The 16,111-nt window shown below is 33.7% G+C and overlaps 1 protein-coding gene across 6 annotated transcripts in view; it reads left to right on the top strand.

Annotated features, from left to right (window-relative positions):
• The window catches only part of LOC147386445 (influenza virus NS1A-binding protein), a 40,549-nt gene that overhangs the window by 12,870 nt on the left and 11,568 nt on the right, over positions 1–16,111 (top strand). The window contains exons 4-9 of one of the 6 annotated variants that reach the window (XM_086424340.1): positions 2,168–2,215; positions 3,898–3,978; positions 4,139–4,216; positions 4,337–4,366; positions 4,489–4,543; positions 15,395–15,591. In XM_086424340.1, the coding sequence (XP_086280466.1) occupies positions 15,396–15,591 (196 nt within the window). In that variant the 5' untranslated portion in view covers positions 2,168–2,215; positions 3,898–3,978; positions 4,139–4,216; ... (1 more) ...; positions 4,489–4,543; position 15,395. Of the gene's footprint in view, positions 1–2,167; positions 2,216–3,897; positions 3,979–4,138; positions 4,217–4,336; positions 4,367–4,488; positions 4,544–14,110; positions 14,444–15,394; positions 15,592–16,111 lie in introns of those variants that run through there. The other 5 variants (XM_086424341.1, XM_086424342.1, XM_086424343.1 and 2 more) reach the window with 5 other exon arrangements.

Genomic DNA, 16,111 nt, shown 5'->3' with positions numbered 1-16,111 from the left:
ACAATCATAATAGAGTTCTAATTAAATAATAACTCTATCTAATAGAGTTCTAACTAAAACACAACTTCACCTAAAACAATTCTAATTAAAACACAACTCTACCTAAAATAATTCTAACTAAAACACAACTCTAATTAAAAGAACTCTAATTAAATACTAACTCTATCTAAATCAACCCCTAAAAAAATCTATAAATAGAGGTCCTCACACCCTATTTTCGTATCAAATCATAAACCCTAAGAGAAGTAGGTCTAAAAGCCCCCTAACCTCCCATAAATCCTAGTTTTGGAGTCCTAACTCCTTACCTAATATTCCTCCTTCGATTTTAGCCTAAAAAATACCTAAAAGCCCTTCCAAAACACCTCAAAATCCATAACAAACTCAAAGAATCCAGATTAAAAAAGGAGATACCTTGCCTTGGAGATCAGAAATCAAATCCGGAGACAGAACGAAGCAAGGAATACGGTACAATGAGCAATTTTTGTTGGATCTGAGGGAAAAAGGTCTTTGCTATCGGAAAGGTATAATTTCTTACTTTTTTTTATCTAGATTTTTTTTAGCATTGTAACTTATTTGGAAAATTAGTAGAGACCGGCTATGGCCGGGCGAGGTTGGTGCCTAACACCTTCCAACCCCGTAGCATGATCCCCGAATTCAGTTTTTTTTGTTCTAGATTAGTTCTTTATCCGTTTAGAGTCATTGATCGGTTCCTAGACCGTAATAACTAGGTGGCGACTCCCAAACCTCAAAGGTCGAAAGCGGATCCGCGCACCCCGCGGATCGAGGGCGCTTTCAGTGTTATCTTTTTTATGTGCTATGAGGCATGCTAGCCAATGTACCAACTAGTTGTTATAATCATGTATCCTCAAGAGTGGAATGAACCCATGACATCCACCACAAGAGGTTTGCCAAAGCCATCTAACCTAGTTTTTCTGGCAGTCTTTTTTGAGTGTTGAACCGGCAAATGAGTTCAATTCATTTATATATATAGATATTTGTGCACATCCCATCTTTTCCCTATTAGTCAAGATTACAATTCATAATCTCTTATAAGGCACACCTTGATTGAATACTAGATTCCACCTTGATTAATTCGCTTTGAATACCCATCTCTGTTAGGAAGCTTAGTGGAAACGTAATTCATATTTTGTTGTAAATTGGTCAATTGGTTTTTAACATTTTGATTTTAGCTCCATTGGATTTTACCAATAATAACACTATGAAACTCCCTACCTTGTTGGATTTTACTAATAATAACACTATGAAACTCCCTACCTTCCTCTTTGGTTTCTGTTTTATATGCTTGGGTAATTTTGGATTAGTAGACCATCTCTTATACAGTGTTTGTAGTTACTATACTTTCTAAGGTATGCCTAGCAAACAATTTTTCATGTATATTGGACTGTCAGAATCCCTTCATATACTTTTCTAGTTGTTCATCTATGTCACCCAAACTATGGCCAAATCTAATATCTAGAAATAAATAATGCAATATGCCTTTAACCTGCCTATTAAAAGTAGCCAATCAAATGACCTGTGTAGGTCCCAGAACTTGTGAGGAGCCCCAAAGATTTCAAGAAATTAACCCATTACAGATTTTAATAATTCATACCCAATTGAAATAAGAATAAATGTAAATTGAAATTAAAAAAAAAAAAAAACAAAACAAAACAAAACCTTAGACTCTCTAAAATTTCAACATAATATAAGTCCTAATACAAGTTAATATGGAAAATAAACATTTTTATTTATTTGATTTTTCTTTGATAGGTTAAGAAACCTAACTGGAATATAAACTCTTTGCCTTCTCTCCACCCTATAAATGGATGTTATTGATGAATACATCCTTTAGTAAATAAGGAACAAAGATTTGCCATTTGGAAATTTATGTGCTAAGTTGATGAACCGACTCCATTATTGGTTCTACTCTATGGATTGTTGATTTGCTTCAAGAGGTGTTTTAAGCTACACAATTATGTTAATAATGTTGGAATGATGATGATGAAAAAAGGGTGAGGAGTCGTTCAAGAAAATAAAGGAGGATGGTCTTTGTCTGTAAGCCTCATTGGTCATCTCAACCACTTTCTAATGAAATTTTCGTTGTTTATGCGTTGGTTTATGACAATGCCACTTTCTAATGAAATTTTCATTGCTGATTTTGGAGCAGGGGGCAGAGTTTATTTGGTGGCAGTGGTTCGAGTGACATATATACAATGTAATTTTTCCTACTCCAATCACTATGTTGATGGTTTTCCTTGCTCTATTTAAGAGTTCATATATAATTGGTTGCCTTAGTCATCTAGAATATGAACCCATTGCAACAACTCCCATCTAGAATATGAATCCATTGGCTGCCATGTACTGGCATTCTCTCTTTTATAGTTGAGGTATATAGCTCAGAATGTTGGGTACTTGGGTTTAAGGAATCTCTCTAGGCTTCTTACAGTAGGTATATAGCTCAGAATGTTGGGTACTTGGGTTTAAGGAATATCTCTAGGCTTGTTTTGCTTGTATAATAATAGGGTTTCTGTTGTTGAGCGCCCTAGATATAATTTTGCTTGTGTGAGATTGGCTTGTAATGAATCTAGATGTTGATGGATTCTGAGTTAAAACTATCTCATAACCATCATAATATGATTCCATTCCCTCTGCCATGATTTGCGAGACCAACCCACCTCCAATTGTTCATCCATTTCTTGTTAAGTTGTAGATGTTTTTGTTAATAGTTTCCAAAAATGAATCCCTCTCACTTAAAGTGTATCCTTTATCTTTCTTTTAGTTTTCAAATTCAGCAAAAACTAATGACTTTCTTAAGATCATCCTTGAGTCTCTCCAATGGCTAGATATACACTTTTGCATGAAAGATAACTGAGAGTAGTCATTTTGTCCTGCCAACCTGTTTAGGAAAATTTTAAAACAATGAGAGATGGTGGTTGCCAATGAATGCTCAGGATTTAAAAGATACAAGTTTCTCAAGTTGTTGCCTTAAGATGGTCATCCCTTCCCCTCCATGCCAAAGTAGAATCCACTTTTAGGGCCATTGATGGGACGCGTCCGGCCATTCAAATGGAGATTATGAAGATGAAATTTGATGACTGTTTAGTCAATTAGATTTCTGGTTATATAAAGATGGGTTTGGATTTCAACGGTTTGATTAGACTTTACTAAGTTGTGGGCCCAGTGATGCTCAAGGGTAATGGGAAACTATGATGAGGCTTCTTGGAGCACATGATAGGATGTATTGGATTGTGTCCTTATGTCAATATATGTTCGATGTGGCAAAGATCCTACAAGTATTGTTCCTTATTAGATAAACTATGCCATGATTTCAAATGTTCTTTGGTGTGGGAAACAGAGATTCATTTGTTTTCAGGAAAAATGTTATCTGTCTTCATTACATACAAGGACAAATATAAGCCACTTTCACTTGCTCATTTTGAAAGATATGTTTTATAGTGTAATAATACCTAATATGTGTCATTATGTGACCTTTAGTGATGGACGGTGATCACATTTTACTATTTCGTCTGTAGCATTCTCTTGCTACAGATCTTCAAAACCTTTCGTTGGAGCTTCATAAGAAACAATCGACTTATTTGAAGCGTCTCCGACAGCAAAAAGAGATCTGGTTGGACTTCTTCTTTTGTATTGTTTGTGATAAAATTTTATTAATTTAGAAAAAATAATAATAATGTTTGGTAGACTATACTCCAAAATTGACTTAATGGCCCTGTTCCCCTTCTTTGGGTAATTGGATTTGCTTTCCTTTACCAAGAGTTGCATAGTTCAATTTATCTAATTTTTTTCCTCTCCAAAAGACAAACCAGAATTACATTGATAATTTAATGCAGAATTACATTGTTTCTAAACTTCGTTTGATTACTACTTTGTCATTAGAGTCCAAATGGGGTTGACTTGGAAATGAATTTGAATGGAAGTGCATCTAAACTGGAAGACGACGATGACTTCAGTGACATGGTATGATGTTTTGCTTGCTTATAATGTTTAATTTTACTTATATAGTCCTTAATCACATCAAATATTAGCCTCCCAGAATAGTGCCCGGTATCTTGATCCTAGTAAAGAAAATACTAGATAGTCATTCACTTCTATTTAATTTGTTGCTTCATCTCTTTAGGGGTTTAATCATCATCAAATGTCCAAATTAAAGAAAAACGAGGCACTCATAGCTCAAAGGGAACAAGAGATAAATCAAGTTAGTAAAAAATCCTTAGCAAGCTTGCATTGTTCCTTAATCGAAAAAAAGCCTAACGCTAATCTTCACTTGCTGTTAATCTTCACCTTCCCCATTCACAATGGTTGTCTTCAATTGTAGGCGGAAAGAACACAAAAAAATGGGAGAATGGTAACGTCTGTCATGGCATTGGTCTGCAGTTTGTTTTTTATGAATTACATAATTTCCTTCTGTTGATACATTAATTACAAAAAACAAATTGTTGATTGTTTTGTTCTTGCTCACCTTTTCAGGGAATTCTTGGCAACGATGATCAAATATTCATGTCTTTGGGAGAAATACCAATAAGTATGCCAGATATTTAGTTGAATGGTATTATTGTTTTCTTTTTTAATATAATAGTTTCATTGTGGCGCCCCGCCAAACGCTAACACAAATCCCAAGGCCACCTCAAGGCACTAGGTGGCATCTCAAAATTTCGGCATGGTCTCCTCTGTTTATATTAGCGTTTCATGGAACTCAAAACCTGATAAACCAAATCCAAACAATCTTGTATAAAGCAACATACCAACAATGAATAAGAAGCGGAAGACAAAAAATTTTACGAATATCATAAGCGAGGTCAGAGTTGTGCAAAAAGGAATAAAGATATACAGAATTACAAAAATTTATCCTCACTCTAACATAGCCTTATCACTCGGCCCAAAACACTATGTACACCTCCTAGGACAAACAAACTCCTAAGGGAAGTAATCCCAATGCTCACGGGGTAATGAAACTGGTCGTCGATCTGACCATCCAGATGCTCCTCGACTGATGGCTCAACACTCGCCTCCCCAAGCACAGGCTCTACAACTAAAAAAAATGGAAAGAAAGGATGAGTAACAATGGTTACCCAGTAGGTCCACAAACAATTCCTACTAATAACCTCACCTAACGTGATCGAATAATCATACTGCATCATTTCAAAACATGCAAGTTTTACAATTGAAACTACGATTAACTGGTACATATAGCCAGGGATGAGCAACTAAACAGTTTAAAAGTTACATATAACATCAATCATCCATACTTATTGTACATTTTTCATTTTATGCAAATATAGTTAACAACATTGAAATAATAGACATGCTTTTTAGTTTATAATTCAAAATATAACAACAGATACATAGTACAAGTGGAGGAGTAATGGAATTTAAGCGTTGGGATTCACGACTGGATCATTCCTAGTCGGGACATGATGTTACAACGTAAATCTGGCTTTTAGTTTCTGATTTTGTGGTCGGTCGCTGCGCTTACCACACTGGTGATCATTTATCCGGCTCAAGCAAGCCGTTTGACGTGACCGTAAGCAATGGGTCTCTTTTCGATGTGTCAAAACATTTGACTACTTCTAGATTATTAGTGATCACTGACTAATCATCTTCGTCTATGCCCATCAGGCGTGCATGTGATTCCCAAAATAATACTTCACTCATATATAACTACCTTTACAATACACGTTCACTGGTAAAGATAAGAAATGAATGGACCCGGATTCCAGTTGTAACTCTACTCTCATACGCATCCCATACCACGTATGAGCTTGGTGGTCCCTATCGTATATCTTAGGATAGTGCACCCCTCTAGATGATGTGACGCACTATCTTTTCAGGCATTTACAAACCCTTTAATAGCTCACAAAATAGGTACATATATATATATATATATAGGGTCAGGTTCAAGGGCCATGTGAGAAAACATGTAAGAAAACTTTCGGCGGTAAATAAAATTTTAAAATATGGGTTAGAAATTTTAGATTGAGCTGATTTTTTGTGAGGATGATCTCTATGATGGGAAGATCATCCAAAAACAAAATCAGCCCAATCTGAAACTTCTAACCCCATTAAAAGTGATTTAGAATGTGGACCGTCGATTTTTTTTCAATTTTTATCACTAATTTGTAAATCACTTTTGATGGATTTAGAGGTTTCTGATTGAGCTGATTTTTTGTGAGGATGATCTTCTCATCATAGTGACCATCCTTGCAAAAAATCAGCTCAATCCAAAACCTCTAACCCTTATTTTGAAAAACGAAAGTTTTCTTACATGTTTTCTCACATGGCCCTTGAACCTGACCCTATATATATATATATATATATATATATATATATATATATATATATATATATATATTTTTATTTAAACAAAAGAGAAATTAACAGAACAAGGTTGAGAAGGGATATCCAGTTCCTACTATGCAACTGTGGCCCCCCGACCTAAAATAAATAACAATACTCAACGCACGTGCTAACATAATCTTAAATAAATATGCAACCCTTTCATTAATAACCTGTAAATCCCTTCACCAACCTACACACAACATACAATGTAAAATGCAGACATCACCCCTTGGGTGTGATTCTGACACTTTACCGTTCATCCCCTTTTTCCATTCTCTTGACATTACACTTTTCGTCTTTTCAAATCAAACCATTCATTTTCAATATTTCAAAGTCATTCTTTTGGTCTTTCTATCGAAAATCATTAAGGTTTACTCAAAACGAGGTCCCGACGATGCATGGGACCAAAGCTGTTAAAAATAAAAAAAATTGGTGAAAATTTGGCTAAGTATTGGAAACTCAATTTTTCAAAGTTCTTGAAATTGAAAACGAGTTTTCGAAAATGAAAACCTTAATCACGAGATTTGACACCATATAAATTTCATAGTCTAATTCAAGGTATCGCGAAAGTTATTACATTTTGACAATTTGTCAAAAACGTCGAAATCTACGTTTTGTTCTTAAAACCAAAATTTAGATTTTGATCATTTGAGATTCAGATCTCGAAACCATTCCCATTGTTCCAAAATGGGGGTAAAACATTAATTTCATTAAAGAACTTAAAGTAAATGGAAAGTCAGAGTCTGATTTTTAACTAAAAAAAATACTGTCGGCGGTAGAAGGTTGTTCTGTCGGTGGAACCGACGGTTCCTTGCCGACAAAAGAATTTTGTCGGTGGCAAAAGATTGATTTTGTTGGTGGAACCGACAGAATGCTGATCGACAGGTGTCGGTGGGACCAACGACATCTACAGACAGAACTGAACACTTAGCGATTTTTGGGTTATTTTTTGATCAAATTTTCGGATTCTTCTTCCGTTCTTCAAACCCTTCGACCCACCCACGAATTCAACATTTATAATTGATAAAAACAACATCAAATCTCTAATCCTAATCATGAATTGAAAATTTAACAAATATTTCTACTATTTACAAACAACTAACAAGTTTTGTAAAACCTAAATGCACATTTCGAAATCTAAAGTTACCAATAGGAATCGAAAGTCCCCTATTTGGTTTGTAGACGTCGAAAGTGATGAACTCGCACAATAATTAAGGTTGGTGGTAAGAAAGTCGATGTTGGGTTGAGTTTGGTGCAAAGTGAGCGAGGGTTTGCAACTCATTCGACGACGGCACTCTCCTTTACTTCTACACTAGAAGACGAGTCTCTATTAACAAGATGAAGCTCCAAGTTTGATGATACCCTAATTTACTTGTTGATTTTTGGTAGAGGATGAGGAAGACGAACGTGAATGGGTTAACAAGGAGGGTAAGGTTGTAGCTATCTTCGTAGCCGATAACTTTATTTTCTTCGTCGGGGTTCAACGGTCATTCCTTCTCAACGAATCTTGAGGTGAAGAGATGAGAACCCTAGGTTTGAGAAAATTGTTGATATTTGAGTTCTTTAGAGAAGAGGGAAACAAATGAGGATAAAAGAAAGTTTGCTTTCTTTTATAAAAAGCTGAGGGCATACTTGTAATTTTCCCATCATTTCTAGTTTCGATCGTAACTTAATTATTCGGATTTGGAAAATGACAAACGAGTATACCATTTCGAATAATTTTTCGTTACGATCCTAATGGTGTGGTCGAATCTTCCTGATTCTCCCTCTAACAAAATTTTTCTATTTTAAGTTCCGCTCAACACGAAATTCGAGGATTTGTTAACTTTTCCACCCGAACTTGAATTCAAATTTGCTTACAAGCTAAAGTATATATTTCGATCGTTTTGAAACTAATGGCAAAGTTGGTTTTCAACAAAAATGAACATGGTATAATCTGGGCACTTTATTCTAAGTTTTCTTTTTAGAATATTTCTCAAATTAATACTATCTGATCTCTTCGAAATACGAGTTAAAAATACGGGGTGTTACACTCATGGTCAATCTTCCTAGGAGAATCTCTTTATAGTAGTAAGTTAAAGCAATTTACCACTTTTCAAATGATTCACTGTATCATAATTTTTATCATTTGAGTGTGGTTTCGATTTTTTATTTTATTTTTCTGACCAATATATTTGAATTTAACGAGGAAAAAGTGAAAACCAACGATCACCATAGCAATTCAGAAAGAGAATTGCTCACACCATCAATCATGGGATGGATGATATATTTGTACCACCTGAATTTCCTTTCTAATGGGGTTTGCTCAGTTCTTCAAAGAATATACCCGTCATACCCATTATGTGCTTTCAATGAACAAATATAACCTTTATTTTTTTATTGTCAAATGCTTCAGATTGAAGGGAATTATCTATAATAAATTAAAATTATAACAGAGATTTGATCATTACATAAGAAAATCCTTATCTGTGAGGTCCAATGGAGAATGATTAATACTTGAAATAAGCACATTAATACTTCTGTATAAGCATGCTTACAATCCTCTATGTTTTAATTAGTTGAATATATTAATAACTTATTTATACATTAAAAATAAAAAATAAAAGATACAACTTGAATGTAGTACTTAATAGTTTCTTCATGCAAAATGTTAATGTTTTTCATTTTCACTTCTGTTCATAGGAAATAGAACGTTACTAATATTCATTTCCACGTTCCATATGGTGCTCTTTATTATATATTTATTTTCAATGTATGCAGGTTGGAGGCCATAGGTTAAAAGTAATATATATATATATTAAAAAAATGACATATTGCAGCAAATATTAATATCCACCACTATATGTGTTATATTTTATTTTTTTAAAAATGATCTATTGTAGCGGATATTATTATCTGCTGTTATATGTGTCATATTTTATTTTTTAAAATAAACCTATTGCAGCGGATATTGATATCCGCCGCTATATATGTTATATATTTTTTTCAAAGTAAGCTATTGCAGCGGATATTAATATCCACTGCTATATGTGTTATATTTTTATTTTTTTAAAAGTAACCTATTGCAGTGAATATTATTATCCACTGCTATATGTATTATATTCTGTTTGTTAAGAAAATAACCTATTGCAACGGATATGAATATGCGCCGCTATAGGTATTACTTGCAACAGCGGAACAAGTTATCCGCTACAACATTTAGCAATTGAGGTAATAACGTTGGATCTTGGATCCGTTGCTCATCCTCCACAATAGCTTTTACCGACGAAAAAAATACCCTGTAGCAACAGAAAAATCCACCTTTGTAGATAAAAAATGTTGTAGTGCTTCTTGATCATCTAATATCTAGCTCCATAAAAACATACACGATCGTATTATTATGGAGAAGGGACATGTGGAAAGGTATGTGGTAGGTAAAAAGTGATTTTGGGGAGTATGAATTAGGAGAGACACATGGAAAGGTAAGTAATAGGTAAAAAAATGATTTTTTAGGAGGATGAATAGAAGATGAACATGTGTAACGGTAAGTGGTAAGTAAAAGATTGACTTTTAGGAGGATAAATGAAAAAAAGACATATGGAAAGGTGGTCTTTGATTCTCATGTAAATATCTTTAAAAGTATGGGTAAATGTAGATTATTAAAAATGAAACCTTTTAAAGTGTGACATGTGATAAAAATGATCAAGTACATGTACATTGATGTCTTTTACCTTTTTTTGGGATAAAATAGTTCATTCTCATGATTTCTACATATTTACAAAGGTCTCGAGCATATTTTCTCCTTAAGTTTTTTTTATATTTTATTTTGGATATAATGAAGATTTCTCACTAAGGGATTAATCCGCCCATGGACTTTGAGTATAAATCTACCAATGAAAATCTCTTCGAAAGTTGGGTTCTATAGGAATTTGCCAAATGGCAAAGCTTTTGTGGGAATGAAAGAAGGGGTGTCACTTACATCTTTAGAAAGGAAAAATAGCTCATGGACCAAGTTGGTGTGATTTGGTCTTTGCTTTTGGACATGGACTTTGGGTCAAGTAAGTATACTTTGGGTTTTTTATTTTGATGAAAATAGATTTTGGGCCAAGTTGGTATGATTTGAACTTGTGGACTTTGATTTTGAACATGGATTTTGATTATAAGCTTCCTAACTCTTGGCCTTGGACCTTGCACTATGATTGAGTTTCCGAAATCCTTTTATTGAATTGGTTAGCACGATTTGGGATGTATGCAACTTCTATGGAAAATTTCTTTTATCCCATTCACCTTATCTTTAATCTATCATTTCAAAATTTTCTTTAACTGTCACGCCCCAAAATCCCAACACGAATCCCTATGATTCATCAGTCAGAATCTTGAGGTATGAGGTAATCAATCACACAACCTGATAGAACATTCACAAATAATAATACTTATGAAAAGAAAATATACACAGCGGAATAAACATTTGACTAACATATATACGAGAGTCTAGAGTAAGCGGAAGAAATCGACAAATACTGATATAAGTCAAGATCTTAATTCTTATAATTCATCAGGTTACAAAAATTTATAAACTAACATATTTCTTATCTACAAACAAAAACCATTAGGATTCCCTACTAATCCTCAAAGACACGGTGGTGGCAAGACATCAATTTGTTCTTCCTCGAGGACCTCCTCAAAAGACTCCTCAAAGAACGACTCTTCAATAGCTGAATAATCTGAAAGGGGAAGAATAGGGTGAGTAACAGGGGAATGTTACTCAGCAGGATGAACGCCGTTCTAACAGCGAGTCATACATGCACGAGTCATCATCAGAACAATTAAATAATGCAAGTTTTCATAATGTAACATACGATAAATGTCTAAGTATACTCAGTAAAAAGTTATAATAACTTTCAATCTATCATTTTCAATCATTTAAAGTAATATATGAATCTTTTAAATGAAAACATCTATCAATAATTACAAAATAAGAAAAAGATACATAATAAGAACACGACGGTGTAATCGATAAGAGAGCAGAGGAACACGCTGATATAACTGCCTCGGCTATGGCAATACGATATTCCAAACTTAACCTCCAATGTGGAATCCCATCGTTATAAATCTGATTTTGTGACCGGTCTAGCATACCACGGTTGGATTACCATTTATCCGGCTCAGATTGGCCGTTGACCAAGAAACCAATACTGAGTTCAACTAAAGGTGAGGTCGACCGTTTGACGACTACAAACTAAAAGTGATCACTAACTAGCCCAGAAGACCCCTCGCGTCGAAGCCTATAAAGAGGCAATACATGTGAACCCCGCCTAGCTTTACACTATACAGAGACCGCCTTTACACACAACGTTTCCCAGAAAATAAGTAGGAGAAATTTCCAGATTTCATAAGCTGTAATATGCTCTAAGGTATCCCATACTACTGAAGAGCATATGACATCTAGTGTTATCCTAGATTGACTCGCCGCTTCCGGATACACAGCAATGCGTCACTCTTTATGGGTTTTCTACAAATCTTTACTGGTAAATAAAATAGTTTATTTTGTATATAATATATCATTTCTTTTAATCGAAAATACAAACAAAGTCTAGTAGTGCCCTCCAGTGATAGTTATCTGTCATTTCCATCCATCAACCATCTCATCCCTCTATCTATCAATCACGTTTTACGTGGCATGGCCACTACGTAGAACTGGATGCATTGTCCCATCAATCAGTCGAGAACATACGTTCTCTCTATCCATTCATCAATTAAATCGATCAATCTATTATCTAATTTCCTACATATCTATCAAAGTAATTTCATCTTTAAAGTAATTCGAAATCCATAGAGCATCAACCAATTCCATTCGATGATTTTGGTTGAATCGAAAGACTCGGAAATAAAGATAAAATCATAAGACATAAAAGCTGGAAATCTGTGAAAATTTAATTAAGTGCTAAAAAATGATTTTTTTTAAGTCAAAATTGAAAACGAATTATTTATTTATTTATTTATTAAAGAACTTAAAGTAATACTTAATGGTTTTTAATGAAATAAAGGTAGGAAATGGGTATACATACTATATGGAAGCAACACAAAAAAAATTAGAACCAAACTCAACATTCGGATACTTTTTCGAATTGCTGATTTTTCGTCGAAACTCGACCAAAATCAATCCAAATATTATACCAACTATAAAATGCTTATATTACATCAAATGAATTAAAACCTATCATAAATAAGCATGCAAACATGATTCAAATCGTTCAAATATGTATAAACTTAATGAAACGATCGATTTATCAACAATCACATGAATTTTCTATGAAATTATCGCATAACTAGAAGGTAGAAGGGAAGGCAACCTACTTCAAGCTATTTTTAACGGTTGAATGGACTTAAAAATCGCCTCCGGCCAATCTCCAAAATTTTCTTCCAGCGAAAATCGGATTTCTTTGCATCCACGCGTAACCCTCGGCGAGAGGAACAACTTTCCTTCTTGCGCCTAAGCTCGGATCGTTCTCGTTCAGTGTAGATCTGAGTTTCAAATATTGAAGGAAAATGGTTGAGATTTGTTTGGAGAGGAGAATAAGAAAAATCTGATTTTTCTAATAGAATTTAGATATTTATATAATTTAAGTTGGGACATACTTGTCATTTTCGGAATTATTTTTCCCGAATGCCGAATTAGATAAACTTATACTCTATTTCGGGTGATTTTTTGACACGAATCTAATGGTATGATCTGTTTCCTCAAATTATGTCTCTAAGGTGTCGTTTACCTATTGGAAAAATATCTAATGCGAAACTCGAGCATTTGATAATTTTTTCAATCGACTTTAGATTTCGGCGTACTTACAGGCTAAAGTATGTTTCTCGATCCTTCTAAATTTATTGGTGAAGTTAATTTTCCTCAAATATTAAAAATTAAGATACCATACTTTTAAATTAATGCACGGATCTAAAATTCTTTCCTTGAGATACATTTTAGGATTTTCAAGTCATTACATTAACCCTTTTGAAGAAAATCATTAATTTTTAAAATAAAAAATTGCATCGTTTCCTACTTTCCAAAATCCCTTATCTTTCTTCAGAGTTTGAAGTGGATAGAATATTAAGGGCAAAAATGATGGATTTTGAACAAAAAATTCAAGGGTTTTTAGCTACATGTTAAAATAAAAGGTATTCATGTCATTTTCTGTATTCACCACAAAAGATTATGTTCAAGGGGCACATGTGATTAGTTTGAATTTTAAATATTATTTAAATCCAATTCAGTCGTCGGACAAATCATACGTTAACATATATCCAATAAGTGATTTTAATTTTTAATATGAATTCATAATATCCATCCAATTTTGAATTCAACTTTAGATATCAAATATTTTTTCAATTTCAAATTCAAATTCAAAATATGCCAATATTTGAATAATATTGAACACGCCTAGAAGTGGGTATAATTTGCTTCTTAGGTTTCCAAAACGCATCTAAGAGGGAAAAAATAACAACAATTGAAAAGGTTTTCAAAACAAAATGCTAAACTCACAAAATTACAAATGCACCCAACAAACTCACTAAGATTACTAAAATCAAACACCGTCCAATAATCAAACTTTTGCTTTTAAGTTAAAGAAATCATCTTCATAAAGAGGCACAAATGAAAATTTTGGCCAAAGAGATATCGGGAATCTTATCATTTCCGAGTAATATGAGATATTTGTCGAATTTTTGTTGAACTTTTAAACAAAAAGTGGAAATATAAATTGATTGGTGCTTTGATGTGATTATCAAAGTGTTGATTCTTGTCTGCTTTACTTATGCTCTACCATATTATTTTTCTTCCGATGCACTGGATCATTGAATCACTCCAAATCCAAAACCGTAAAATTCAGTAATTCTGGCTATTCGATTGCAGGGGCATTTCGCGCCCTGTTTCTGTCTCTGGAATCTGTACTGCCGTGCCAGCAAGTGCCCAACGCAAAAGCCATTTCTCTGAAACCCATTAGTGAGCAAAACCCTCTCTCTCTCTCTCGCTCGCTCTCTGTTTTTGTCTCTGAAACTCTATCGAAACGACAAGAATGAAAATCTTTTGAATCTGTTGGTTTGGTTGAATCGTCTGGTTTCGATCATCTCTTCTCTAAAAACACTCTCTAATCGTCTTCGTTTTGATCTTTCTCTTACATTTTCTTTCTCTGTTTCTTTTCGTTTTGAGTCCTCTTTTGATCGATATTTCTGAATGTTAGGAGGGTTTTACTTCATGTTATTGCTAAGAAATGTAAGAGTGGCGAGGTTATTTTTGCGTTAGTTTAAGTTTGTCTTAGTTGCAGAGGTTTATATCTCTAGGGTTTCTATGTTTTGATTGAGCAAACCAAGTTATTGTTTTTCTTTTTTTGGTTATTTTTTAATCATCAGAGTTAAATAAATGCAGGTTTTCTAGTAGTCTGGTTTTGTAGGGTTTTGATCTTGTCGTATGAGTTTATCAAGTATCTTTGATGATTTATATTTCCCCTTTTTTTAACTTGTCAAATATTATTTGAATACTTATTCTTGATATATTTGTATTCTGGTTTAGGATTTTTTTTTTTTTGGTTATTGTTCTTAAGTTTCTCCTTAATGGGATGATTTCAGATGACATATTTGATAAATCTAATACATGTGTATTTCTAATGTATGTGTATTATACTTTAAGCATATCGTTTGATGTTTGTATGTTATATTTCCCATTAGTGTCAAAATTGGTACTAATGAAGATTTCTGAATATTAGTATCCATCGTTCAACAGATCACCTTGAAACGAAATGCATTGGCCGAGACGGATACAAAACATTGACCTCAAAATATTGAATGTTTCAGGAATGTATCGGTTGAGACTATCGATTTTGACTTGACCCATACCAATATGAAACATTAACCCTGAACTATTGAATGTTTTGGGATTGTATCAGTTGAGACAATATTGATTTTCTTGACTGAAACATTGCTTCGAGATGAGATTTTGAACCTTGTTAGTATTCGTATTGTAGTTATTGTCATTACTAAAGAGTATTTTGTGTCACTATTGGAAAAGCAGAATGGGAGCCGGAAGGAAAACACAGACATTTATGTTGGATGTAAGAACCCAATATTCTCCTAGCCATGCTAGCAGCAGTACAAGCATGGTTAACGGCAGTGTATCTGCCAGGAATTTGAGAAAAGGTGACCTTGGAGGGGTCATATTTGGTTGTAGACACAGCACTATGAAAGAATGCTTATCGAATCAGATCTTTGGTTAGCATCTCTACCATTAACTTGTATATGTTGAGCTAATTCATTTTTTTGTAGTGGCTTTTTGATTTTCTTATATCATAAATGACTTTTGATTTAGAGTTCAGTTTGTTAAGGCATTTCCAACTTCTCAACTGCTTGAGATGATGATTACTTAATACAGGGGAAAGCTCTTGATATTAAATATGATTAATATAGTGCTTGTAGGTGACCCAAAAAACAAAACATAGGAATAATATCACATTTTGCATCATATGAAAATTTTGAATTAAAATTCTATGATTATAACTGATATTTCGAAACTAGAAGTATATTTTTGGACCATGATTTACTTTGTGAATATAAATTTTGGATTATTGCAGTAAGAGTTGAATGCATTTTTCTTGTGAAACCACATATTCTTTTATGACATTTTTGTCATGTAAATATTGCTATTCGCACATTTATTCAGTGTTGTCTTACAATCATAGTCACCAAGTCGGGGATTGGAAATAAGTCGGCAAGGGAAAAAATTGAAAAACAT

The sequence above is a fragment of the Akebia trifoliata genome, chromosome 14, assembly GCF_017979445.1.
Source record: "Akebia trifoliata isolate Shusen 1 chromosome 14, ASM1797944v1, whole genome shotgun sequence".
Taxonomy (NCBI): domain Eukaryota; kingdom Viridiplantae; phylum Streptophyta; class Magnoliopsida; order Ranunculales; family Lardizabalaceae; genus Akebia; species Akebia trifoliata.
The sequence above is the reverse complement of the archived record's forward strand: the minus strand, read 5'-3'. Positions and strand labels throughout refer to the sequence as shown.